The 24231-nt window shown below is 46.4% G+C and overlaps 1 protein-coding gene across 2 annotated transcripts; it reads left to right on the plus strand.

The window, feature by feature from the left end:
- Positions 1 to 23392, plus strand: SLC25A15 (solute carrier family 25 member 15). Of its 2 annotated transcripts, XM_063619084.1 has the most exons (8): positions 1 to 225; positions 1936 to 2053; positions 3711 to 3834; positions 9986 to 10244; positions 16017 to 16154; positions 18195 to 18364; positions 19356 to 19514; positions 20451 to 23392. In XM_063619084.1, exons 3-8 carry the CDS (start codon positions 3780 to 3782, stop codon positions 20573 to 20575), a joined length of 906 nt encoding a protein of 301 aa, XP_063475154.1. In that variant the 5' UTR covers positions 1 to 225; positions 1936 to 2053; positions 3711 to 3779; the 3' UTR covers positions 20576 to 23392. The 2 variants fall into 2 exon arrangements, with proteins under 2 accessions (XP_063475154.1, XP_055101357.1); XM_055245382.2 differs by lacking the exon at positions 1936 to 2053 and having other exon boundaries at positions 2 to 225.
- The last annotated feature ends 839 nt before the right edge of the window (positions 23393 to 24231 follow it).

A 24231-nucleotide genomic window follows, 5' to 3' on the forward strand; every position in this document is an offset into this window, starting at 1 on the left:
TGGCGGCTCCGGGTCTCGGCCCGGGCGCGGCCCGGGCGCAGCCCGCCCCCCGGCCGCAGGGGCGCTCCTGAGCTTCGCGGGGCCGCCTCCCGGGATGCCTGCGCGGAGGGCGGGGCGAAGGGCTGGCCGTTGCCGACGTGGGTGTTAAGTGGCCGCCCCAGCCGCGACCCGGAGCCGAAAGCGGGCGGCGGAGCCTAAGCTGGACGCGGCCACGCCGGCGCGGCGGTGAGCGCAGCCCGGCCTGGCGCCTGCAGCTGCGGGGAGTGCGCCAGGCGGAGGGAGCGGGGCGCGGGGCGGGCCTGGGTGTCCGGGCGGCGTGACCTTCCCGGGTGGCGGGGGAAGCGGCCAGCGTCGCCGCGCACGTGCCGCGGGACCCGGAGAATCTCGGGGTCGTTGGCCTCCTTCCCGCAGTGCCCACCTGATGGGAACTTTTGTCCTTCTTTGCCCGCAAGTCGTGTCATTTGGCTGCGGGGATCCGCGCCCCCGGGGCGCTAGTGCTGGGCAGCACGGAGCCGCTTGTGAATGGAGACTTGCAGGCTGCCCAGGAGTGGGCGGCTGGGCAGGGGCGGCGAACGTTTAGGGCCGGGCAGAGAAAGTTGGAAGTCGTCTCCCTGACCTGTTCCTTGCGAGGCCCGGGAGGAGACGCGCCTGGCCGGGTCCTTGGCGGCAAAACTGATTTGCATCTCCATGCTTTACCTAAAGCCCGGGCTCTGGGGACTGGATAGCGAGCTGGCCGGCGGCTCCTGCCGCCCCAGCTTTAGCCAGAAGCTGGATCTTCCCGCAGCAGTTCGTGTTTCCTGGTGGAAAATGCAGCCTCATCTACTGACATTCCCATCCAAAAAAAAAGTTAATTTCCCCAAGGGTCGAGCAAAGTGGGTGGTCGGCACTGTTGTTCCTCAGTCGCACCCTGGTGTAATTTGAGAGAGGAGTCAAAGGCGCTGAAAAGATTCTTTTTTCTATTCCAAGTGCTACAGCAAGCTCATAAATCAATTTTAATTCATGGTGAACAGTCTTGCCTCCTCCAAGCCCTGTGTCTTCTCCAAGCCAGAGCTACACATAATGTGAATTAGTTGCCCACTCCTGAGTGAATCTGTTAGTACCCATCATCGTTTTCTATCCTAATAATTCTAGTGGCTATTTGTAGAATTTATTTGTTTGTTTATTTTTTTGAGACGGAGTTTCGCTCTTATTGCCCAGGCTGGAGTGCAATGGGGCGATCTCGGCTCACCACAACCTCTGCCTCCTGGGTTCAAGCTATTCTTCTCCCTCAGCCTCCCGAGTAGCTGGGATTACAGGCGCGTGCCACCATGCCTGGCTAATTTTGTATTTTTAATAGGGGCAGGGTTTCTCCGTGTTGCTCAGGCTGGTCTCGAACTCCTGACCTCAGGTGATCCACCTGCCTTGGCCTCCCAAAGTGCTGGGATTACAGGCGTGAGCCACTGTGCCTGGCCTATTTGTAGAATTTAATGTGTTTAAGTTTGGCTCACCTAACAGGGTTTAATTCATATGGACAGATAGAATGCAATGTGATGTGACTTTCCTTCAAAATTAAAAAGGAAGTGTCTGTGCCAAAAGAAATAAGCGCATTGAGGTTTATCTAGGAGGCCACATTGTACTTGTCTCTGTCTGTCTTCTCAGGTGCCCCCGTTTTTTTCTTTCCCTAAAATATAGGGCTGGGTGTTTTGTGTTGCCTTTGGCCAGGTTGAAATACTCAGATTAAGGGTTGGTTTGTAGGCACAGGCCTGAAAAGCCAGGACTTTGAACTGAATCGTCTGTCACTGACAGTTGTGTGGCCTTGGAGAAGACCTTTTCTTCCTCCAGGCTTTAGTTTGCCTTCTGGGAAAGGATTAGGACCCTGATAAACTTTTTATTTATTTATTTATTTATTTTATTTTTTATTTTCTATTATTATTATTATTTTTTTTTTTGAGACAGAGTCTCGCTCTGTTGCCCAGGCTGGAGTCCCGTGGCACAATCTCGGCTCACTGCAACCTCCGCCTTCCAGGTTCAAGTGATTCTTCTGCCTCAGCCTCCCGAGTAGCTGGGACTACAGGTGTGCATCACCACGCTGGGGTCATTTTTGTATTTTAAGTAGAGACAGGGTTACACCATATTCGTCAGGCTGGTCTCAAACTCCTGACCTCGTGATCCTCCCACCTCGGCCGGCCCAAAGTGCTGGGATTACAGGCGTGAGCCACCGCATCTGGCCAGGACCCTGATAAACTTTTTTAGGAAGATACCAGATGACCACCACCTTTCAGCCTAGTAAATGGTCCTGTCTCTCCAGATCTATCAACAGCATATAAATCAGTGTCTTGCACTTCTAACTTAGTTGCTTTATTAAGTAATGTGCCGTTGTTGCCACTGGTTTTAAATTTTTTGTAAATAACGGAGGATTGTTGAAGTCTGGTCATTGGCAAAATGCTTCAAGAGGTTTAAACAACTTCTCCACGGCCAATGTTTCCTGTTGCCGTTCAGGGTGACATTGGTGTTAGGAGGGCGCTTGGTGTTCATCTCTGATCCAGCACGATGGGTCACACGGCTCCTCAGTGTGATGAGGAATAAGTTGTTCCTTATTATTTGCAAATAAGTTACTGACACCATTTGAAAATTATACAGGATTGGTTGTTGAGTTGGATATTTTAGTCAACATTTATTAAGCCCACGCCTCAACAGTAGTTGACTTTTGTCTAAAGAGAGAGAAAGAAATTCTAGTTTTCCCAAATGCCCAAGGCTCCAACCGAAACATACTGAATCAAGATTTCCAGAAGAAAGTCCTGGCAATTTGCATATTTAATAAGTGCTCCAGGTTATCAAGTGGATTTGGACACAACGGCCCAGGTGTTGTATCTCAAAGTGTGAGTCTGTGGACTGGCATTGTCCGCCTCACTTGGGAACTCATCAAAATAGGCAGAATCTCTGGTCCTGTCTGAGGCTACTGAATCAGAAGCTGCGTTTTATTTAGCAAGGCCCCCAGGCGACTCCTGCACACATTTACATTTGAAGGGCTAGTGGACTGTGGTGACAGGAAGATGTGTGTGACAGGAAGATGCTTGCGCAGGGCCTTGTTCTAAGAACACATGATGCTTGTGCACGGTGTGGCGTCTCATCAGTCCGATGTGGCTATTTGTGACTGCCTTTGTTTTATAATATTTTTATTATTCACCTTGTACAGATGAGGACTCCCAGCTGTAGAGGCTGAAGGAGCCACGCTGCAGGTAGAGCAGGCATTCACCAAGGCGTGTGTGATCCCAGGGTGCAGCTCCCACCCTTGGCTGCCTGGGTGCTCCTTTCCAGACCTACTGTCTTGTGAGATCCCCTTAGGCACCCAGCACAGGCTGCTGTCTGAATTTAGAACTGAGCCTCTTCAATTGATGGCTCACCGTAGGCCTCTAAAAAAAACAAGTCTGATGCGGTTTGGTACACCTGTGGTCGGCTTACTTATTTGGTGTTCATTTTTTCAGTTTTCAGAAAGGTCAGTTGAAGTGCTGCTGGTGGCTGTAGCCTTGATACGCAGGGGAGGTTTTTGATCTGTGAGCTTTCTAGGGGGCAGTTGCTAAGCTGCACTGATACCTTGAGCCTCTTTCCTTTGGAACAATGTGGAGCCCAGTTCATGGCTCCCAGAAGTTTAGGTTCCATAATTTGGCTGCAGACCTAGAGAACAGGATGCTGCAGACTTGGACTAATGGTAAACTCTTGCCTCCCCTTAGGGATATGTGGTGCCTGTCATAAGGTGCAGAAAGCTGCCTTCCACGAGACCAGCAGCAGAGTGGGCAAACATGAAGTCCAATCCCGCTATCCAGGCTGCCATTGACCTCACGGCGGGGGCTGCAGGTACAGTCATGTGCCTTATCACCATGTTTCTGTCAGTGATGGACGGCACATCTGATGGTGGTCCCATGAGATTATACTACCTTTTTTTTTTTTTTTTTTTTTTTTTTTTTTTGAGATGGAGTCTCGCTCTTTCGCCCAGGCCAGACTGCAGTGGCGCAATCTCGGCTCACTGCAAGCTCTGCCTCCCAGGTTCATGCCATTCTCCTGCCTCAGCCTCTCCGAGTAGCTGGGACTACAGGCGCCTGCCACCGCACCCGGCTAATTTTTTGTATTTTTAGTAGAGAGGGGGTTTCACCGTGTTAGCCAGGATGGTCTCGATCTTCTGACCTCGTGATCTGCCCGCCTCGGCCTCCCAAAGTGCTGGGATTACAGGCGTGAGCCACCGCGCCCAGCCTATACTACCATATTTTTACTATACCTTTTCTGTGTTTAGATACATTTAGATACACAAATACCACTGTGTTATAGTTGCCTACAGCATCCAGTACAGTAACATACTGTACAGGTGTGTAGCCTAGGAGCAACATATATACCGTATAGCCTGGGTGTGGAGTAGGCTATGCCATCTAGGGTCAGGTGTGTATGCTCTATGATAGCACAATGATGAAATTGTGTAATGACGCGTATTTCAGAACATGTCCCGGTCATTAAGCAATGCCTAACTATAATCCCAGAGAAAACCCAGTTCTCTCTGAAAACCCAGTTCCTCAACTACCCTCTAAATGAGATCAAATGAAAGTGGTATGAAAATATTACCTTTCTCCCTCCAGAAGCAATGTGCTTTACCTTTGGGATGAATCCATTTGATGGAAGTATAGTATTGTTCAGAGCGTGGCAGAAGGTAGAGGAGTGTCCATTATTGTTAACACCTTGTGAGTCAGAGTGAGGGGTGGAATGTGCCCAGTACAGCTGGAAAACAGCTCAGAGGTGAAGCCCCTTGTCCATTGTCACCTGGCTGGGATATGCAGGTGACGTGGTTCTTCACTTCAAGCCTGGCAGTCTTCAGAGCCCTTGTAGTGCAAAAATAACACCATAGCATCTCCTGGGAAACACCACTTACTGTCCCTGCTAGTGTTGGGAAAGAAAGGAGGACACTCTTAGAAATGTCTTTAAAAGGCTGGGCGCGGTGGCTCACGCCTGTAATCCCAGCACTTTAGGAGGCCGAGGCAGGCAGATCACCTGAGGTCAGGAGTTCAAGACCAGCTTGACCAACATGGAGAAACCCCGTCTCTTCTAAAAATACAGAATTAGCCAGGCATGGTGGTGCATGCCTGTAATCTCAGCTACTTGGGAGGCTGAGGCAGGAGAATTGCTTGAACCTGGGAGGCGGAGGTTGTGGTGAGCCAAGATCTCACCATTGCACTCTAGCCTGGGCCACAAGAGGGAAACTCTGTCTCAAAAAAAAGAAAAAAAAAAAAAAAAAAAAAGACATGTCTTTGAAAATCAGACTGATAATGGACTGTGTCTTAGAGCCGTGAAAGGAAAGAAGTTGTACGATTTGCTGGGAATGTCAGCTAACCTGAGCCTAGGGGCCTGAGCCCAAGAGCCTGAGGCTCCCCCGGCACAGGGAGGTGCTGCCTGTGATAAGGGGGTAGTGCTGGCACCGTGCAGGCTACTCCTTAGAAAGATCAGCTTGAACATGCAGGAAGAGCAGGACCCTCAGGCTGAGGCACAGGGTGGAATGGGAAGTGCATGGTGGTGATTTGGTTCTCCAGAGTCCAGAAGTAGGAGGAGCGGCTGGAATGCTGATTGCCCAAAGGGAAACCCTGGACTACCCTGGCCTCCCACAGGATTCTCCCTGGAGTGGGGAGGCCAGAGAGGGTGTTGCCCAATGCTGTCCTTATCCAGCGCACCCCCCACTCCCACCCCCACCCCCACCACCAACAGATGAGTATGGTCATGAGTGTGGTCACCTCATCAGTCATTTGCTCAATTGTGAAGAAGAAATTGTTCAGAGAACAGCAAAGTGTTTTTCCATGAGCCAAAGGTCGGCCAAGGTATGCTAATGAGGAGGACTGGAGAGAGCGTGTCACCAACCCTAATGAGGAGCACTGGGCAAGGGCACTTCTCCCAGGGCAGAACCCACAAGGAGCGTCCCAGCCCCAGATGCCCAAGGAACTGAAGGCCAGTGGGGGTCTGCCCAGTAGTCTCTTGCCCACTGCGTGCCTTTAGGCTACAGCGTCCCAGGCCTTGTGCCCCCTGCCCTCCCCCATGCCACACTGGGGAGGACGCTGACCCTGAAAATGGTGCAAACATCTGCCTGCCCCAGGTCGCCTCTCACCAGCAAGTGAATGCCCTTGGGCTCAGTTCTGTCTCTGCAGTAGGAGGGTGTTTAGCCACATGTAGTCTTAGCTTTTGACATTTGATCTCTTTCAGTCAGTCTGTCAAAGATCTAGAACCTATGGTGATAGAATGTAAAAGTTTACCTTTTCCTATTTATGTGCATACAGGTATTTGGGTACCACATTTATAGTTTACAGTGAGTTTGAAAGATAGAAATTGCAACAGTATGGTTGGGAGCTTAGTATGTAAGGCATTTGCTCGGGGGCATGTTTTGAACATGTATTGGGCCCTTATGTGTACAGACACACTGTCCCCATCACTGTTGGACAGGTATTTCTCCCCGTGCTGGTGACACAGGGACTCCCCTCACCGAGGCAGAGCTGCTGTGGGTAGTCTAACTTCTGAGGACAACGAAGCCCATTCCTGAGGGGATGGGATGGGGACGGGGAGCGAGACGTGGTCTATAGGTTGGGGGCTGGGCAGAGGAGGTGCCTAGCAGTGACACAAAAACCTCCATTCTGTTGTGAGGCCTATGGAATGCAAATGGAAAGTAGATTCCCACTTTCGAGGATCTTGGAGTCTTTGAATGCTGGAGCTAGAGAGACCTTTAGACATTGTTGGCTCCAGTGCTCGCTGGATATGTAGAAAAAGGCCCACAGAGGAGCAGTAGATTTGTCCAAGGTTTCACAGCAAGATGGTGTGAAGACAGGGCAGGACTGTGGTCCCTGGGTCCGTTGTGTGGTGGTGGTGCTGTCTCTGCTTTAGTACTCCATAATGTGTCTGCAGCGCACTGGAGGGGAGGGTTAGTTTGGAGGCTTTGGGCCCTGACTTTCTGGATGTGGAACTTGCTAGGCTTTGGGAATTTTCTGCCAGCCATTGATAGGAGCAGAGGACCCACTGTGTTTTGTGGCAGAGGTCACCTATGGAATCGATCCAACTGTAAGCATAGAGCCAGCTGCAGCCCGAGGTGATGTGGATGGAGCTTAAATGTGTTGTTGTGTGTGTCTCTTCTTTTCCTTTTATACAAAGTTTTCCCCACCACACAGGTTTTCAGCCAGCTCGTCTACTCTAAAGTGCTGGGAAGTTCTCATTTCCCTATCTGCAGTGGCTATAAGAGATCTAGATCCCTAAACAGCTAGGATAAAGGACGATTTCAAGAACTAGTTAGGTGATTAGATAATTATTGAAATGGGGGTGTGTGGATCCCGAAAGTTAAATAGCCCTAAAGAGAAACTTGGTACCACTTTAATAGTCATTCAGCAACTCTAAAACAATGCAGTCACTACTTTGACTACTGTTGCAGTGTACCTTGTTTAGCGTAGTTGGAGAATGTGGCATTTCAGATCCTTGAAGTTTATCTTCTCAAATGCAAAAATTAAAAACAACCCCAAACCTTTTTTGATTGGAGTTTCTTGAAAATGATGTACTTCCCTGCCCTGTTAAACCTTTACGATGGCCTCCAGAGGGGTTTGAGGGTCTCACCTCTGCTTGGTGGGCCTGGTCCTGTGGTGTGAGTCTGCTTCTTCTCACCTCTCTGCCTTCTTCAGAGCTGTGCCTTCCATGAGACACTGTCCCTGCCCTGATAGATTTCCTCTGTATCTCGTGATTTACGGACTCTGTGTCAAGGACTGAAGATCCAAACCACCACCGTTGGTAAAGTGTTAGGTATGACATAGTCTGAGTGCCTTTCCTGCGGAATAAGATGCTTGGCTGGCCACCATATCGCCAAAAGAATGTTGTTATTTGTCGTTTAAGGAGAATAAGAAGTCTGACTTCTAGGCAAGTGGAGAAATATAATATTTATTCATGACTTTATGGACTTGATAGATCTTTGAGAACCTACTAGGTGTCAGGCTCCGTGGTTGGTACTGGTGTTCAGAACAGTCTCCTCTCACTTGAGGGCACAGTGAGGGCCATGACCATATCATTTGTGGTAAATTACACAGGAAGTTAGCTTACCCTTGCGGAGGACGGGAGACAGTTGTTGCTAGCATTTGTACATTCATTAGCCCCCCCCTTCTCCCTGTTGGAAATGTAACTGTCCCAGATATACAGCAAATGTGTATTCTAGTAACCTGTGATGCCTGAACTGTTCAAGATGATCAAGTTAAAATATGAACGTGCTGAATTAAGTGCTTTATTCAGCTTATCTGCATCTAGGCTCTCTGAATTACGCACCCACTTAAAACATTCTGTCACTTCTTCTCTTGGAATAATTAAATTATTTTAATGTAATTCAGATCTCTTTTTATCCTAGCCCAGCAGTACCTGGGAGAGAATGACTCAGGATTACTCATAATAAAATCATATTAAATTATATTCCACTAATTCAGAATTGAGGATAATTTGGCAATTAAAGGCGGAAGCGTGTCATTCCTCTCCTGGAAGAAATGAACAGTAATGATGGGCTCACAGAGATCATATTGCTTGTTGCTTAAAAAAGAGATCAAGCAGTTCTCAGACTCTTTGGAAGTGTTGGCTTATTTGCCAATAAATAATTGAGAATTATTCTTAATGTCCCTTCCCCCAACTCCACTTTCCAGAGTTTAGATGGAATAACCATGTATAACATCAAAGTCAGGAAGTTGCATTTCTCAAATATTTTCTGTAAGCCTTCTTTTGCATTTTGATGAAGCTTTAAGAGCTCCTCTCAGGTCCAGAAGGAGATGGTAAACACTAACCACTGGCAGTTCCCATGACACCAACCCTACTACAGGGTGTGGGGATGTTGTAGGGGGGTTGCAGTTCATTCCTTTTCTTCTGTTTAGAATTTTTACTAAAATGATTTCACGTGGCTGGGCATGGTGGCTTATGCCTCCCAGCATTTTGGGAGGCCGAGGCAGGAGGATCATTTGAGGCCAGGAGTTAGAGACCAGCCTGGCCAACATGGTGAAACCCCATCTCTGTGAAAAGTACAAAAATCAGCCAGGCATGGTGGCGGGTGCCTGTAATCCCAGCTACTCAGGAAGCTGAGGCACAGGAATTCCTTGAACCTGGGAGGTGGAGGTCGCAGTGAGCTGAGATTGCACCACTGCACTCCCGCCTGGGTGACAGAGCAAGACACCATCTCAAAAAAAATATATATATATTGTGTGCGATGTAGACTTTGCTGTATTTGATCTTATAAAAGTATATAAATAAAGGATTTAAGCTAAGCATAAATAAATTTCAGTCCATTCTCTATCTAAATACACATTATTAATCAGTAGAGCTCAAATTAAAGAGGTTTTTCTATAGAATGAAATATTTAGCTCTTTGGGGGTTAATTAGCCAGACTCCTTGTTTCCTTTCCGCGGTGCCGGGTCTGATCAGTCCCACTGGGCAATTAGACAAAGTGAGTGATGAAGTCTTCCCAGGTTTCCCCTCCCTTTCTGTGGTTTCTGTTTCTTGCACACATAGTAGCCACTGGTTACTAACCACTTACGTAGCTGGTGCTGTGCTAAGCCTGTCTCCTCCATTTTTATTTAATCCTCATGCTAACCCTGTGAGGTGGCAGGGATGAGGAGCTGAGGCTCAGAAGTTACATGGCTTGTCCAGGATCTCGCAGCAAAGCTGTAGTCCCTCTGACCCTATTGCCCAGGCTCCTACATACTCACTGCACTGTTGCATCCTGTGCCTGCCACTGTTGAACACATGTCTGTCTCTTTCTCCTGCCTGGCATGGGCTCCTTCAGGGTGGGACTTAGATGCCAGGCACATCAAGGATCTGCTCTAAATTGTTTACTGGACATGGCTGGAAGGTTTTGGAGGAAAAGAGGTTGAAATGAACTGAAGCAGGGGTAAGTTCTGGGGTAGGCTGCCTGGGCCTTCCTTCCATGGATAATAGAACTGTAGCCTCATACTAGAGCAGTCATCTGTCCTGATTCCAGGGGGCACAGCGTGTGTACTGACTGGGCAGCCCTTTGACACGATGAAAGTAAAGATGCAGACGTTCCCTGACCTGTACCGGGGACTCACCGACTGCTGCCTGAAGACTTACTCCCAGGTGGGCTTCCGTGGCTTCTACAAGGGGACCAGCCCAGCACTAATCGCCAACATCGCTGAGAACTCAGTCCTCTTCATGTGCTATGGCTTCTGCCAGCAGGTGGTCCAGAAAGTGGCTGGATTGGACAAGCAGGCAAAGCTGAGGTGAGTCAAGGACACACACTTTTTTTATTTGTTTAAAAAAACCCCACAAAACTGGCAAGGCATGGTGGCTCATGCTTGTAATCCCAGCACTTTGGGAGGCAAAGGCAGGAGAATGGCTTGAGGCTGAGAGTTCAAAACCAGCCTGGGTAACATAGCAAGATCCCTATATCTACAAAAAATGAAAATTAAAAAAAATCTGCTGTATGGTCACAATTTTTGATGCCTTATGTGGAAGAACATTTCCTTTTAAAAAATAACTGCTTTCCTTTTATTTATGAAGTTATACATTGTCATCATATAAAACTTGGAAACCACATATGCATACCACAGAGGAGACCTGCTCATCATCCACCACTGAGAACGAACTGCCCTTCTGTTTCAGTTTTCTCCAGGAGAATGCTGTTCAAATGCAGCTGGCGGTGCTACCTCTCATCAGCAGACATGCTGCACTGAAGCTGTAGATGCCGCTTATGATCCAAGTTTTAGCTTTTCTTTCATTAGCAAAAAGCAGAGTATTGGAAGAGGTTGTCTGAGCCAGATGAATTTGAGGAGTTTTAGGAAGGGTCGGAAATGTCTGCGAAGATGCAAGGGAACCCACCTTTCTCTGTCCAGATCTTCCCAGAACATCAGACTTTGCCTCGTTCTTGGTCTTGCCTTGGGTATTTATTATATAGAGACTAAAGAGAATTTGGAAACCACTGGAATGTTTAGTTATCCCTGCTTTGAATGTTGATTTATACCACTTAAAATTATTATATAAGCTTCAAGATTGCAAAGGGCAGTCTTAGTTATTTCAGTAGGAGTTTGAAACCCGATTGCAGCTGCAGGTCCCACACAACTGAATTCAGTTCCTTGTGCACAGCAGTGTTCTCTGGTGGTGCCTGGAGGTCTGAAGGTGTGCCCTTTTATAGACAGGAATTCCACCATGATGGGTAGAGCTTGTTCTTTATAAAGGCTTGGGATTGGATACGATTGCCTAAGAAGACAGTGTAGACAGCGAGGAGGGCTGAGCATGAATGGGATGAGCCTCCAGCACAGAAAGGGCAGGCAGGAAGGCAGTAAAGAAACAAGCAGGGCACAAACCAGGAGAGTGTGGCATGCCATGTAGTTTTGTTCCCTGTTGAAGGAGAGACACTCTGTTAGAGAAGACCTGGACTTCAGTTCAGTTCAGTTTCCTTAGCAAAGGACAAAATGGGGAGAGAAGACAGGGAAACAGTAAGCAGCCACGTGAGATTCTGAGGAAGACCTGTGTCTTCTGAGCAAAGCAGCCCCTCCAGCCATAGGATAAACAGTGACTTCTGTCTTGCATGAGTGAAATCACTGGGGATCTGGCTCTGCCCGCCCCTCCACTTTCTTGCTTCCTTAGCCTGTGAACAAAGTAAAGGACAGGTAAGAGCATATTGCTTTTCTGCCGAGAACAATCTAATACCTTACAGCTGCATTTTCCCACACTACTTTCAGAACATTGAATTGCTGGGTGTCCTTAAGAAAGGGTTGGGAAATTACGTCACAGTGTCTCTCTCATGAAGAATCACTCTTGGTACATTTATTTCATATAGTGTATGTGTTATTTAGTTCATTAAAGATGCGTAAGGCTGGGCACAGTGGCTCACGCCTGTAGTCCCAGCACTTTGAGAGGCTGAGGTGGGCAGATTACTTGAGCCCAGGAGTTTGAGACCAACCTGAGCAACATGGCAAAACCCTGTCACTACAAAAAGTACAAAACTTAGCTGAGCATGGTAGCACATGTCTGTGGTCCTAGCTACCGGGGAGGCTGAGGTGGGAGGATTGCTTGAGCTCAGGAGGCAGAGGTTGCAGTGAGATGACGCCACTGCACTCCAGCCTCGGCAACAGAGCAAGACCCTGTCTCTCAAAAAAATATATATATGCTTAGCTGTTTTGCAGTAAAGAAACCATCCTGATTAACCTTGTCTAATCCAGCACTCATCTTTTTTGAGCTTGGGCCCTTTTTTTTTTCCATCCTGAGGAACAGTGTTTGTCTCTTACCTGTTGGGGAAATGTTCTCTTAGAGTCTGCAAAGCTCTGACATGTATATCGTGTCTCTATAGCCCTCACCGTGATCCTGTGAGAAGAGCAAGGCAGATGTTTCCTCTCTTAGGGATGGAAAACTGAGGTGCCGATATTGACCTGCTCAAGGTCACCCCGCTAAGGACTTGAACTTGTGTCTTCTGAGCTCCTGCCCAGTCTCCTTTCCATCAGACCACAGTTTGGGGTCTGGAATATTTTATAAGGGTCAGTTCTAGAGAGAAGATTAATCAGGAGCAGTGAAAGGAAAGAACTGCTTGTGAGAGCCTGTGGTGAATTTCTGCAATCACATTGTAAATATTTGTCTGTTCCCAGTTTCAGCATGACCCAGAGTGTTGTTCTACTTTGATGTTTGGCTGGACAGGGTCTTACATAGCAGGAGTGCTCAGGTACATGTTTGTTGAATATATGACAAATGGATGATTCTTAGAAAATCCCATCCTATACCTATTACTATTTCAATTCCAGTTCTACACATTCATACTACATGCAGAACCAGGGGCCCATGCACTTCCTTCTGTGCACTGGTCAATGAAAGTATTTATTGGAAACCCAAAGTCCACTGCATATCTGATTTGACTGTGTCCTTGCACTATAATAATGTGCTTGGTGTTCGTTCAGATGTCCGAGCCATTATTATATCTTAAACTCAATCGACTTCTACATTTATTGACTGCCACCTTTGTCCTGACAAACTCGGCAGACCCTGGTTAATGCTCCTAATTGACTATTGCCTGTCAACAGGTTAACAGAGAGTCCCTGAGGGAGGCCAACTGTGGATCTGCAGGCTGGCTGCAAGACAGCAGAAACCATTTTAAGTTTCGGTTCTAACAAGCTGCTAAGGAGTGAAGTGGGGGAAAGGAGTGGACTGAACAGCATTGGATGGTTTCCACACCCCATAAAAGCGTGTGCCAGTACATTTGTGTACCTGGTTCTCCTTTGTTAATGGTTTTAGGCTTAATTCTCTAACATCAAAAGGAAGTCCATACTGCAAACAGTGTCTTCCTAATGAAAGAAAGCCCCACTGTAAGCCAAGTCTTCTGGAAGACTTGCATCTGGCCATGGCACAGAAGCTAGACCACCAGGGACTAGCAAACCAGGGCCAAGACTGGTGCCACCTTGATTTTATACTAATCTTTAACATTGGAAAAACTTGAGTACCCCTGAATATGGTAGGTCCATCTGTGCTTTTTTTTTTTTTTTTTTTTTGAGACGGAGTCTCACTCTGTCACCCAGGCTGGAGTGCAGTCACGCAATCTCAACTCACTGCAACCTCTGCCTCCCGTGTTCAAGCAATTCTCCTGCCTCCGCCTCCCGTGTAGCTGGGACTACAGGCACCCGCCACCATGCCCAGCTAATTTTTGTATTTTAGTAGAGACGGGGTTTCACCATGTTGGCCAGGATGGTCTTGATCTCTTGACCTTGCGATCTGCCCACCTCAGCCTCCCAAAGTGCTGGGATTACAGGTGTGAGCCACTGTGCCCTGCCCCATCTGTGCTTTTGCTCACAGTTTGGAGAAAAATTGTTAGGGGATTATATCTCTACCTGAGTAGTTAGCTGAGGAGATTACCACCCACCCTTGGGGGTTTTTGGAAATCTGTGAGGGTGATCTTGGCTGTCCAGTGACAGCATGATGCTGGCATTGAATGGGTGTCAGGGAACCAGTTCAGTCCTTCCTGCCCAATGAAGGATTGTCCTGCCCCAAATTCCAGTCATGATCCTATGACACAACACTCTTCTGGGGCTGGAAGGGATCTTCTATCCCGACTCCCATGAACCAGGAACCCTCAGAGAAGCCTTTCTTCTGAAACACTTCTCAGACTTTTCCCCATATTCATTTTTTTTATTTTGAAAGAGTCTCACTGTGTCGCCCAGGCTGGAGTGCGGTGGCATGATCTCGGCTCACTGCAACCTCTGCCTCCCTGTTTCAAGTGCGTCTTGTGCCTCAGCCACCGGAGTAGCTGGGATTACAGGCGTGCACCACCAGGCATGGCTAATTTTTAGTAGAGACGGGGTTTTGCCACGTTGGCCAGGCCTCAACTGATCTGCCTGCCTTGGCCTCCCAAAGTGCTGGAATTACAGATATGAGTCACCACGCCTGAACTCTTACTGGATTCCAGTTTCACAACCCTGCTGGTGACCTTTGGCTGCTGGTACTAAATCCATATATGAGGTGAATGCTTCTGTTTTGTATTTGTGCATTCATCCCTCTGCCTAGTTTAGATTTCCAGTTTAGCCATTTCACCTAATACCATTGAGCTTGCAGACTTGTACTGGCTTCACCCACTCCTGTGGCACCATTTTACCCTCGTCTGTGTTGCTGAGGTGGTAGGTCATCAGCTGAACTGGAAAATCTTTCTGTGATGCAGCAACTTTTGGTTAAACGTTTTTTCTGGGTTTTCATCTGTGGCAGTTACATTGCACATCTGGTTGCTCCAGGTTGGATTGTGGGCATGTGGGGATAGGCTTAGAACCTAGATTTATTTAAAACTTAGGGAAGACACACTGCAGTATTAATAGTGCATGTTTTTCAGTGTGGGACTATGGGTAATATTTTCCTCCTTTCCTTTAGGTTTTTTTGTGGAGTTTTATTTTGTCATGTCATGATGTATCTTGGCTTTGGCCTCTGTAACAGAATGCTACAGATTGAGTGGCTTAAACAAACATTTCTCACAGTCCTATGGGCTGAAAAGTCTAATATCAAGGTTCCAGCAGATCTGGTGTCTGATGAGGGCTTGTTCTTAATTTGAACATAGCCGTCTTCTCACTGTGTCCTCATATGGCAGAGAGTGAGCGAGCTCTCTGGCCTCTTCTTTTAAGGGACTAATCCCATCACTATGGCCCTATCCTCATGACCTCATCTATACCTGATTACTCCCAAAGGCCCCATCTCCTAACACCATCACCTTGAGGGGACAAAATTCAGTCCATAGCGCTGTGTGTAATCAAAAGAATATGGGTGTTGCTGTCAGGAAGACCTGGGTTCACATCCTAGCACTGCCACTTAGTAGCTGTGTGACTGGCCACATTATGTCATCTCTAAGTGTTACTTCCCATAGGGAACTGGGGTGCTGCTGTCTGCTTCACAGGGTTGTGGGATCCTTAGATGAAACAGCACATGCAAGTTTCCTTCCTTTCATCATTTTTTTTTTTTTTTTTTTTGAGACAGAGTCTCACTCTGTTGCCCAGGCTGGAGTGCAATGGCGCAATCTCGGCTCACTGCAAGTTCTGCCTCCCGGGTTCATGCCATTCTCCTGCCTCAACCTCCCGAGTAGCTGGGACTACAGGCACCCGCCACCATGCCTGGCTAATTTTTTTTTTTTTTTTTTTTTGTATTTTTAGTAGAGACGGGGTTTCACCATGTTAGCCAGGATGGTCTCGATCTCCTGACCTCGTGATCCGCCTGCCTCGGCCTCCCAAAGTGCTGGGATTACAGGCGTGAGCCACCGCGCCCGGCCCTTTCATCATATTTTTAGACATGGAGGTCTCTCTTTGTTTCCCAAGTTGGAATGCAGTGGCTATTCACAGATGCAGTCATAACACTGCAGCCTAGAACACATGGGCTCAAGTGATCCTCCCATCTCAGTCTCCTGAGTAGCTGTAATCACAGGTTCATGCCCTCACACCCAGCTCCTTACCCTGCTTTATCATCAAAGTGCTATCTATGTGGTGAGTGCCGAAGGAATGAAGAAACTGAGGGGTAACTGTCTGCTTGTGTGCTTTCAGCGATCTGCAGAATGCAGCTGCCGGTTCCTTCGCCTCTGCCTTTGCTGCACTGGTGCTCTGCCCCACGGAGCTCGTGAAGTGCCGGCTGCAGACCATGTATGAGATGGAGACATCAGGAAAGATAGCCAAAAGCCAGAAGTAAGCACCACTTGGGCACAAACGTCAGGTCTCTATTGCCCTAGTGTATTGGATGATTTTTCATTTTATATTGTACTAAAGTGGCAGATGTGGAAGCCGATTTATCTACTCCAAAATATTGTTTCTAGAATGCTTTCCCCTAACAGAGATTTTCTGAAAGGATTGGCTGTGATGAGACCCACCACCCACTGCATAGAAAGTCTTAGACAGATATTTAATACCCCAGAACCGGAGAAGCCAGGAGCTTAACACCCTTTTTGGCCTCTTGGAAACATAAGGCATGATCTTCAGCCATTTTTGGAGGTACATAGTGGGTGGCTTTTGAACTTTGCCTTTGACCTGAGCCTTCATAAATGCCAATTTGGATTCTGAGATGAATATTTGATGCCCACTTCCAGGTTTCATATGGGTATTCAGGCTGATTGACCCAGATCCTAGAGATAACTATTTTTACCCCACTTATCCCCAGTCCTTCAAGTGTACCTGCAAATGGCCCAAGTTCTGAGAACATTAATCAATACTTTTGTAAGCATAGCTACTCTTCAATGATTAAATCACTCTCTAGCTCACTCTTGAAAACACATTCTCATTGTCCTTTGAGAGTGCTGTGTCATACACAATTTGATTTACTTGAATCGGAAAGCAATTTATTATCCTTATTAGTTGCAAAACTTGCTTACGTATCTTGACATCTGGCTGAGTTCTGACCAAGGATATTGCTGTGGTTAACTCAAAGCCTATAAATCTGCTGGGAAAAAGCAGTAGATAAATTGACCATTTTCAGGGATCAGTCCCCACTCAGTGAGAATGGGGTTTGGAAAAGTGCCCTGTTTTCTGCATCCTTGAGATTCATTACAACCAACTTGAATCTAATATTCATTGCCTAGAAGTCCAAGAGTGTAAGTCTTTAAAACTTTTTATTGAAATATACACATAGTATCATGAATGCACATTTAAGTCACAGTATGCAGTTCTATAAATAGTGACACAATTTATGTGCCTTTGTAACCTGTGTCCAGATTAACAAATAGAACATTAACAACACCCAGAAAGCTGCCCTCATGTCTCTTGGAAGTAATTCAAGGTAATTAAAAGATAGTAATAGTTATAGCCAAAGGACTTAGGCAGATAGACACCTTGAATTACCAATTGACTTTGTATTTGAGGTCTAGCAGTGTTCACACAGGCATGGTATGGCAGCTTGGAGCTAAGACTCGGATTGGAAGGGAGGTTAATTGTGTTGAGCTGGATTACTTTGTTACATTCCATGTAGCAGTGCTGCAGGAAGGGCTGGCTGATGGGGAATACCTGACAGTGTCTTCTGAAGCTCTCAGAAGGAAAATAGTTTTTAAACGTCTGTGGCCTTTATTACCTTGGGACTTGATCCTTCATCTGTCCAAGCCAAGTCTCCTTCTTGCTGAGAACAAAGTGAGGAGACAGGGATTCACTAAGTTGCACTGAGTATGTGATTTCTTGGCCTGTTCTTAGCGGGGATAAACCTGCCCTGGTAGCACCCCCATCATGAAGGGGAGTCAGACAAAGAGTGTCCTGTGTTCTGGCTGCTACAGGAGCAGGGCTGCTTAGAAGAAATTCTCCTGCATCCCTGGTGCTCTGAGAAATAAATTCTTGGTGCTTCTGCATAACAGGAGCTATAACTTGTTCTCAGAATTTGTCTTGCCTTCAGACAACATTTACTCCTTCACTCATTTCTCTGCACTAAAATAAAACAGATCTTATAAACACCTGAACAAATTTCCCAAAAACACACCGGAAAGATTGAGTAAATAGGAATCACGGCGATATGGGACTGGGCAATACAACGCCATGTTATGCTTGCTGAGTTTAGATAATTCCTTACTGTAAATAAATTTCCTTCCCACAGAAGGATGCCTTTTAGTCTCAATTCCTGGCTCTTCATTTACAAAATCAGCTTCTTCCTTACTAGTGCTTGATCAGATCTGTTAATTGGTTGCAAATGCCCTTGTCTTTTCTTCCTTCCCACCTGCCATAACCGTGCTGTCTCTCTGTGTCTCCTCCCAGTACAGTGTGGTCTGTCATCAAAAGTATTCTTAGGAAAGATGGCCCCTTGGGGTTCTACCATGGACTCTCAAGCACTTTACTTCGAGAAGTACCAGGCTATTTCTTCTTCTTCGGTGGCTATGAACTGAGCCGGTCCTTTTTTGCATCAGGGAGATCAAAAGATGAATTAGGTAAATGTGTTTGCATTGACAGCAGTGGGATGTGATAGTGTTTGCTCCCTGCAGGTATGGTTTCTGTGGATTCTCTGCCCTTTGTGCTCTCCTCCCCACATTGGTGGCTCCATCTGGCACAGGGAAGCTTCTGGATGCCTGAAGGTAACATGGTGGCAGGCAGTTGATAGCACCCACCCTCCAGGCCTGATAATTTCCTTAGGACAGGGTACATGCAAACAGGGAAGCAGTACATCCCAAACTTTCTTACTAGAATAAAGTTTTTTAATTTTTCTGGATCTATTTTAGGGGAGAAGAAATCCAGAAATTACTTTCCCAATTGGGGAGTCACCTGTAAATAATCTTGAAATAAGCTTAAAACTTGGAAATCTTAATAGTGTTTTGAGAGCAGTGAAAACCGTAGTTCTTTGTAGCTTATCATGTTTAGCTGGTTGGTACAACTACATGCGATGTTTGGCTCACATAAGTGAGTGAGTTTTTCTTACCATCTCCCTCAGTGTGTGTTGAATCTATTCTGTGGTTAGTCAAGCTCCCAGACTTAACTGCTATGTTTAATAAAAACAATTTTGGCTTTTAATGATAAAGGAAGAATCAGGGCTATTAAAATACTTAAGAGTGAGAAAGTTGAAAAAAGACGTAGATTGTGTTTGGCCTGTCTTTTCCCCACTGTAGGGGGTTGCCACTCAGCTGGAGGCCTGCTGGTTCGTGTGGGCCAGCCCTTGACACCTCAGTGACCAAACGAAATATAACCCTCACTAGGGCTTCTTGCACTTGGCAAGACCCAGGGGTAGACCTGGGCTACCAACAAAACCTTGTGTTCTTAGAGCTTGGGAACAAGAGCTTTGACAGTTTTCCTCAAAGAATTGTATTCTGCAGCATTACCATTTTTATTTTAATCTGCCTGCAGCCATTACTACATTGACATCTGGAAATGTCACATCAGCTGTTCTTGAGACAAAATACCATTTGCTATCTTTTTTTTTTTCTCTAGGCCCTGTACCTTTGATGTTAAGTGGTGGAGTTGGTGGGATTTGCCTCTGGCTTGCAGTATACCCAGTGGATTGTATCAAATCCAGAATTCAAGTTCTTTCCATGTCTGGAAAACAGGCAGGATTTATCAGAACCTTTATAAATGTTGTGAAAAATGAAGGTGAGTAAATACCTGTTTTTCAAGCATCTATATACATCTTAAAATCTGAGATACGGGCCAGGCATGGTGGCTCACGCCTGTGATCCCAGCACTTTGGGAGGCCAAGGCAGGCAGATCACGAGGTCAGGAGATTGAGACCATCCTGGCTAACACGGTGAAACCCCGTCTCTACTAAAGATACGAAAAAAATTAGCCGGGTGTGGTGGCGGGCACCTGTAATCCCAGCTACTCGGGAGGCTGAGGCAGGAGAATGGCGTCAACCCGGGAGGCGGAGCTTGCAGTGAGCCGAGATTGCACCACTGCACTCCAGCCTGGGCAACAGAGCGAGACTCTGTCTCAAAAAAAAAAAAAAAAAAAAAATCTGAGATATGAAATCTGTTTTGATTTTAAAAAGAAAGAGGACAGTAACACAGAAACTTTGTGTCCCAAATAGAGGACAGATACCTTGTCTATTACTCATAGTAATTCTCCCTTAAATTTGTATAACATGTAAAGTTTTACAAAGTACTTACACCTCCCTTATCTAATTCAATCTTCATAACCACCCTAGGCAGTACTAATATTATAATCAGGTCTCCAACTTCAAGGTTGGTGTTCCTGCCACTGCCCAGGTGAAGCTGCAAAGCTGCTGCCACCTCTATCTCTGTCTGGCCATCTCAGGCCTCAGCTCTGCCCTATCCATATACTAAGAGTTAACCAAGCATGGAACTGGGGTATGTTACCTGAGCATCAGTCAGTTTTGCCAGGAGACCTGATACTTGTCCTTGTTTCTGTTAGTCTATTTAGGAAAAGCTGGGAATGCATCCTTCTATGACTTGTTGGTTTTTAGCACTGTTGTCTGGGTTTGCATGTGTAAATATACCTGTGCTATGCAGCTGCGTGGGTATCCCCAAAGAAGGGATTGTTGCAGGCTTTGATCGCCCTTTTATTTGCTAGGAATAACGGCCTTATATTCTGGACTGAAACCTACTATGATTCGAGCATTCCCTGCCAATGGAGCACTCTTTTTGGCCTACGAATATAGCAGGAAATTGATGATGAACCAGTTGGAAGCATACTGAAGTGTCTTGGTGGGCGTGAACCAAGCACAGGTGTTTGAGGACTACAGTTCATCTCAGGGTTTCTTGGAGTACAAGACCAGTGTGAAGTTATTCTGATTTCTTGGGAATTTTGCTTTCTGTCTTCCCTTCTACCCTACATCTTAAACTTTATCGAAGAACCTCTATTTTGCATCATATCATTTCTGTCCATAATTGTACTGAAATAGAAAAGTCACTGCTCTTGCTCTTGGTAAAATATAGAGTGGTCAGTGGCCTTATGCACCTAATTCAAAAGGTGGACTATAGTTCTGTCAGGGCTTTTACTTAAACCTCCACTTGTACATGCAATTTGGACAGTTATGTGTTGAGGGAAATACAGTTTGTTTCGATGTTTACTTCAAATATCAGAAAAACCCAGAGGTGATCATTTCTCATGAAGATGCTTATAAATGGTTGCTTAACTCATTCTAGATGTAGGGTCTGCTTAATGTGTGTACTTTTCTAAGTGGTTGATTATTTTTTATTTCTTTGTTACAGAGTCTCACTCCGTCACCCAGACTGGAGTGCAGTGGCACAATCTCGGCTCACTGGAACCTCTGCCTCCTGGGTTCAAGCAATTCTCTCACCTCAGCCTCCCAAGTAGCTGGGATTACAGGTACGCACCACCATGCCCAGCTAATTTTTTTTGGTATTTTTTGTAGAGACGAGGTTTCATCATGTTGTCCCGGCTGGTCTCGATCTCCTGACCTCAAGTGATCCGCCCACCTCGGCCTCCCAAAGTGCTGGGATTACTGGTGTGAGCCACCACGCCCAGCCAGTGGTTGAATTTTTAAAAAAGTGTTCATGGGGTGCTGGAAAACTAAAATATCCTTCTAGATTTGTAAGACAGTATACCTGCATACTGGTGTGGCTTCCACACTTGAGTAAAAGCTTCAGAGTAGGCATCCTAGATTTCCCCAAGATGCTCTACTCTTAAAATAGTGCCATTCATTTTCTAGGTGGGATCATATTCCACACTGACTATATTGCTAGGGGTGGCCCAGAGGGTCAGGCCTTTGGGAAATAGCATGGCCTTTACCAGCTTCCCTTCTCTCCCAAAGAACTTCCCTTCTTGAGCTTTAGATTGAGGAAGGGGCTGAGTGGTAGGCAGTGCTGCTGTGCTTTGATGAAGACCCATGTGGCTGGCAACAGCTCTTACCTTTTGTCTGTGGGTCCTGGCCTGGGTAGGATTCCTGGGTGTTCTGTTGGCTCATTTGGGGCAATCAATCCACTTTGGACCACTCACTGTCTGCTCTGCCTCCACCAATCAGAAACCCTTCCAAGGAACAGTGAGAGCCAAAGCCAAGAGAAGCCTTCTTCCCTGTTTGGTGATTATGTGACAGTGGGCAAAATCCTCTCAGAGAGAACTAGAAAGAACTCAGTGCTTGTACTCCACAGTGAGTAATGTCAGGTCTGGCCCATCCTGAAGCCTGTCTTGCCATGCTTTTACAGTGTTGGAGGCTTCTACATTTGGTACTGGCAGTCAGTAAGTCTTAATGATGACTGCATATGGGATATGAGTTTATAAAGCAATGGAACATAAGAAAAGCAATTGTAGGCCAGGTGCGGTGGCTCATGCCTATAATCCCAGCACTTTGGGAGGCTGAGGCGGGCAGATCACAAGGTCAGGAGTTCGAGAACAGCCTGACCAACATGGCGAAACCCCATCTCTACTAAAAATAAAAAAGTTAGCTGGGCGTGGTGGCACACGCCTGTAATCCCAGCTACTCAGGAGGCTGAGGCAGGAGAATCGCTTGAACCCGGGAGGCAGAGGTTGCTGTGAACTGAGATTGCGCCGCCGCACACCAGCCTGGGTGACACAGCGAGACTTAGTCTCAAAAAAAAAAAAAAAAAGAAAAAAGAAAAGCAATTGTCCTTAACTATGCCATATGTATATATTCACTGACCAAAAATTCACTGACCAACCAACCAAACTCCACACTTCATCTGATCCCCCATAGACTTGGGGATGGACAGCTGTTCTTTGGCCATATGGTATAAGAGGGTCATTCTTGTCACTACTAAAGTTATCCTCATCATTTTGTGCTGCTCCAAAACCAGCAGGGTATCTCCCAATAAAGTGTTCCTAAGCAGCCTGTATACTGAGTGCAAGCAGGCTAACAATTTTAATAATAGTCCATACCATGTATGTGTTTCTGTCAGCAGAATGTACATGTTGTACAAAACCTCCAGGTTCCTTAAGCTTTTTGCTGTCCATGAATCCTCTGTGGCAACTGTAGTCATAGAGCCAGAAGCCAGAGGGCCAGGGATATGAGAGGCTGACAAACAGCAGGGGACATCTGGGGAGGAGATCCCTGTCATGTCTCTTGTGCTGGGGAGCTTTTATGGCTGGTCTTCCATTTGCTTTTTCTTTAAGTGAAAACCATTTTTCTACTTTGCTTTTCTCTCCGTACTTAAATGGTCAGTAGCTACTGAGTGGTGCTTTATCTGAATAGGCCTGGATTGAAGTAAAATAGAAACGGGACTGGCTTTCCACAGGAAGTAAACTGCTTCAGAGCCCTCAGTGCCCGGAAACAAGTCAGTCATCCCTGTTGGCAGTAAATCTTCCCACAGGCCGTCCATTAGAGATTTAACTAGATATCTTCAATAGAAAGAGTCTGAGGCAAGTGGGAGTGAGGAATGGAAGCTTAGATTTGGAGAATTTTTTTTTTATTCATTCTGTTTGCTTAATTCAGAGTAGTTTGTGCTATTTCATATCTGTACTCCAGACAGAAATATAACTTGAAAATTCTGTGTCTAAAGAAATTTCAGTGTTCTATCATTAAATTATTTACTTAATATTTGAGTCTGATGAATTTCATTGAAGTTCTTTACATCCATGTTGGGAAACAACTGTCAGGAATGTTAAAGAGTTATGTATAGTAGTGTTTCAAGGCAGTGGTTTTATTGCAACAAGCATTGTTTTCTGTCAGCAAGACACCTGATGTAAAATAATTTCTTTATAGGTAAGGTGACAAAAACATTTCTATGCTCTGAAGTTAGGAACTTGGCTTACTAGAATTACTTTCTCCCTCCACCTCTTTCCCTCTATTTTAAAAAACAGTTAAACTGCTCTTAAATTTTGGATGATTCCATTCCAAGTTACTAAATTCTACTTAAGAAAACAAGTATCTGAAGTGCCAAGATGGCTGACTAGAAGCAGCTAGTGTGCGCAGCTCTCACAAGAGGAGACAGAGTGGTGAGTGAAAACGAGCTCTTTAGGTTGATCATCCAGCAGGCTGTGTTGGGATTCATCAAGGAAGCAGTGGTGAGTCATGGAGAGCATAGGGGAGTAAGGAAGGACAGCCGTCCACCTGGGATTGGTGCAGAGCAAGGGGAGGCTCCCTACAGCAGGGAAAGTGTGAGTGAGTGAAGGCTTCTGTGGACTCACACTTCTGCCATGGACCTTGGCAATCCCCAGGCACAGGAGATCCTCCATGACTCCACCTGCCCTCCCCGCCCCCCCACACACACCCTGGGGCTCTAGACTGACACAGAGAGCTGCTTGGAGTCTGGGCAGAGCCACTGCTCAAGCCAATGTGGATCCCTGCGCTGCTGTGGCCCTGGCTGCCATAGTCCGGCCAACAAGGTAGGCCAGGCTCTCTCGTGTGCCCCTAGGATAGGGGCACCATCCATGG

The sequence above is a fragment of the Symphalangus syndactylus genome, chromosome 15 (assembly GCF_028878055.3).
Source record: "Symphalangus syndactylus isolate Jambi chromosome 15, NHGRI_mSymSyn1-v2.1_pri, whole genome shotgun sequence".
NCBI lineage: Eukaryota > Metazoa > Chordata > Mammalia > Primates > Hylobatidae > Symphalangus > Symphalangus syndactylus.